Raw genomic sequence first — 3512 nt, 5'->3', positions numbered from 1 at the left:
GCGCTGTACCGAAGTTAAGCGCTCTCGGACATGCTTCCTCGCGAGTGCGTCCGCCCATACCTCCGCGCCATACAGCAGGATCGAGTTAGAGACCGACGCAAGAAGACGTCTTTTGGCTTCCCGCGGGCCTCTAACGTTCGGCATTAACCGTTAAAGCGCCCCAGAGATCCTAGCGGCTTTATCGGCTGCTCTCCTGATGTGCTCCCCGAAGGTAAGTCGTGAATTGATCCATACTCCAAGGTAGTGCACCACCGGACTCGCGCAGATTACCCCACCTGCAACGCTCAGGCGAAAATTTTCCCCGAACCATCTCTGCCTGGTGAGGACGACCATCTCCGTTTTTCCTACAGCTAGCTCAAAACCGTGATCCTGGAGCCACTCTGACACTATCGCGACCGCCCACCATATTTTGTGCTCGGCCTCCTCTCGCGATCTCGCCGTGACGTGCAATGCTGTGTCGTCGGCAAAGCCCGTCAGCTTGACCCCCGGAGGCATTTCAAGGCGCAAAAGTTCGTCATAGACCAGGTTCCAGAGATTGGGGCCAAGGGCAGATCCCTGTGCGACTTCCGACGTCAGATGCCTCTCTCTTGGTCCATTCTTCGTGTCGTACAGGAGTACTCAATCCTGGAGGTAACTGTCCAGGATCTTTCTCAGGTAATCTAGTACATTCTGGCGACCATTTAGCTGAGTTGATGGCATTCTTTACGTTGAGAGTCGCCAGGATACAGACGCTCCTTGTCTTATGAGAGGTTTTCCATGCCTCCTTGACCGACTCGAGAACCTCAGCCACAGCCATAACCGTCGATCGCCCCTTTCGGAACCCGTACTGATTTTCTGATAGGCTGACTTCTCCTCTTAAGCGGGTTCTTATCAGCCTCTCTAGCATTTTTCCAGCATTGTTCAACATACTTAAAGGTTGGAATGACGACGGGATCAGGGGGGGGTGGCTTGCCCTTGTCCAGAAGAACAAGCCTTTGGATCTTCCACCGCTCGCTGAACAGTCCAACGCGCAGGCACGCATTAAACATGTCCAACAAAATGTGTGGCTTCTCCGCAGCTATGATCTTGAGGACCTCGGACGGCACCCCGTCTGGACTAGGAGCCTTTCGCCCCGGCGTCTCCGATGCCACCGACCTCAATTCATCAAGGGTAAAGTGAGGTACTTGTCCTACACTTATGTCCTCCCACCTCCTATCGGGATGCTCCGGAAAGAGGCAAGGGACCACTCTCTCCAAGAAGTAAGGTTCCATCGGTGGCGTCGGGTCCGTACCGTGAAGTCTTTTTAACGCGATCCAGTAGCCCAGGCCCCACGTGTTCTTATCTACCTCGGCGATGAGCTCGTGCCAGCATCGGTTCTAGCTCACCTTGATCGCCCTCGCCAACACTTTTTTTGCTTCTTTGTACGCGGCAACAGCTGCCCTGGCGCCTTCGCGAGTTCTGTGCCTCTGTGCAAGACGCCGTAGATGCTGCGCCTCTCCGCGCAAGTTAGCGATGTCTTCGGTCCACCAGTAGCACGAATGTCCACCTCTTCTGGCCGACCTTTTAGGCATACACGCGTTGCACCATTCCTTGACCCGTCTCGTAGTGCTGCTCACGAGTGTCTTTGCCTCCGGTGGATTTGTGATCTTGTTCAAATCAGCTGGAGGTGGCGCACTAACCATAGCTTCCAGCATCAAATCTTGGTTGAGTTTTGCCACGTTCCACCCGGCAGCGCGCCTTCGAATAACATTTCACGAGCCTGCACCACGATCCTCGTTTATCACGAAGCTAACCTACTGGTGATAACTGGCCGTGTAGTCCTCCAGAACTTGCCAGTCAGAAACTCAGGCCGACATTTCTGACGACACCAGCGTGAGATCGATGATCGCCCCCCAGTTACCAGGTCGCCTGAACGTTGCTGAACCACCAGAGTTCATGACGATGAGATACAGCCTTGCAGCCATCTCCAGCTCCGCCTGCCCTCTGGGGTCAGTTCTCGGCTCCCCCCAAGTGATGGCCTTGGAGTTAAAGTCACCAGCCAGGACTTTATCACCACTTTTCCTGCACACTCGAACGGCATCCTCGAGATCAGCAAGCCATTCTTTAAAGACACCAATCAAAATGTTAGGGGATGTGTAGCAACTCACAAAGTAAGCCCTGCCACACCTGATCCACTCGAACCCGTCTCCACCCTCGGTATCGGATACGGAGAACTTGTCGCTGTGAATCAGGATGGCCGCGCCTTTCGTTCTGTCGCAGTACCAGCCTCGGCCCGGTAACGTGTGGGATGGCTAATCTATAAAGAGCATATCCACACCCCGAGCACGAGAGAACTGGTCCAGCAGATTGTGCGCGAGCAAGGTCCTATCGAGGTTTACCTACAAAATCACTGCCATTTCCGTTAAACCGTCCCTGCAGGCATCTGAGATGCCCGACACCTGGCAGTCCCAGCGACATGTCTGGTAAGCGGTTTCGAGACAACGTTTTCGCACAGGAAACAGCTCACTTCTTTTTTGAAGCAGTTTCGTGCTACGTGTCCCTTTTCATCGCACCTCCAGCACGCCCCGGTCCTGTCAGGTCCGACACACTGCCTCGCAATGTGCCCGAAGCCCAAGCACCTAAAGCAATGCTCAACGTGGAAAGAAAGTAGTAGTATTAGTAGTAGTAGAAGTAGTAGAAGTAGTAGTAGTAGTAGTAGTAGTAGTTTTTTTTTTTTGTTTTTTTTTTTTTTTGTGGAGGGAGGGGAAATGCATTGAGGCACACCGCAGGGACAGCGGTAGTGTGGGACTCAGTGGATTTTTTTTATTAGACCACCCATACCCACTAAAACCCCCCCCCATGCCGCGTGGCTTTTGATCCACCCCGGAACCGCGTTAGCATTACTTCAGGGTGGAGCCACCAGGGAGACCATCGCGTCTCACAGCATTAACGAGCTAACTCACCACCATCTGCTAGAGGTGCTGATGCTCTCGAGTCCTGAAAAGGACTCGGGGTCCCTGAGGACCAGCACCTTGTCTAGCGCTTAAAAGTAGGCCACCTACTCAGCCAGCACCACTACAAGCTTCATGCTTTCCCTTGCTGATAGGTAAAAAGTACCCAGCGCAGCGTGGGTCCACATAAGCCTGTCTTTCAACTCAAGGACTTTTTGCCTTATGTGATTCCTGCTTGGGCCTTATCCCTTGCCTCTTTCAGGACTCTTCTGAATAAAGGGCAGCTTCCGCTGCCTGTTTCGTGCTTGTTGTCCGTTGTTGGGCAAAGGAAGCACCGTGCTGGTCCTGGACACTCTTTCTTCCGGTGGTTTGAGCTTCCACACCGGGGGCACAGCTTGGATCTGTTTTCGTTCTCACAGTTGCCCGAGACGTGTCCATATCCCAGGCATTTGTAACATCTTATTACTTCAATTCTTCTTCGTATTTGGCAGCTTACGGAGCCAACTCGTAACCTGCCTTCCTTTTCTACTTGTCTGGCAGATGCTTCGTCCACCTTTTTTAAAGCCAGCCTCTGTCCTCTGGCATTTGGCTTTAAGAGAGCAA

At 53.0% G+C, this 3512-nt stretch overlaps 1 protein-coding gene across 1 annotated transcript; it reads right to left on the bottom strand.

The window, feature by feature from the left end:
- Positions 1 to 514: 514 nt before the first annotated feature.
- On the bottom strand, positions 515 to 2436 carry LOC149373834 (uncharacterized). The gene is made up of 5 exons (XM_089595663.1): positions 2362 to 2436; positions 1834 to 2270; positions 1365 to 1716; positions 828 to 1316; positions 515 to 781 (listed from the first exon to the last, which is right to left on the bottom strand). Exons 1-5 carry the CDS (start codon positions 2434 to 2436, stop codon positions 515 to 517), a joined length of 1620 nt encoding a protein of 539 aa, XP_089451789.1.
- Positions 2437 to 3512: the final 1076 nt, after the last annotated feature.

This window comes from Copidosoma floridanum, unplaced genomic scaffold (assembly GCF_036245765.1).
Source record: "Copidosoma floridanum isolate Cflo_tuat_1 unplaced genomic scaffold, Cflo_Japanese_pri ptg000026l, whole genome shotgun sequence".
Classification (NCBI taxonomy): Eukaryota; Metazoa; Arthropoda; class Insecta; order Hymenoptera; family Encyrtidae; genus Copidosoma; species Copidosoma floridanum.
Note: the sequence above shows the minus strand (reverse complement) of the source record. Positions and strands in the feature narration are given on the sequence as shown.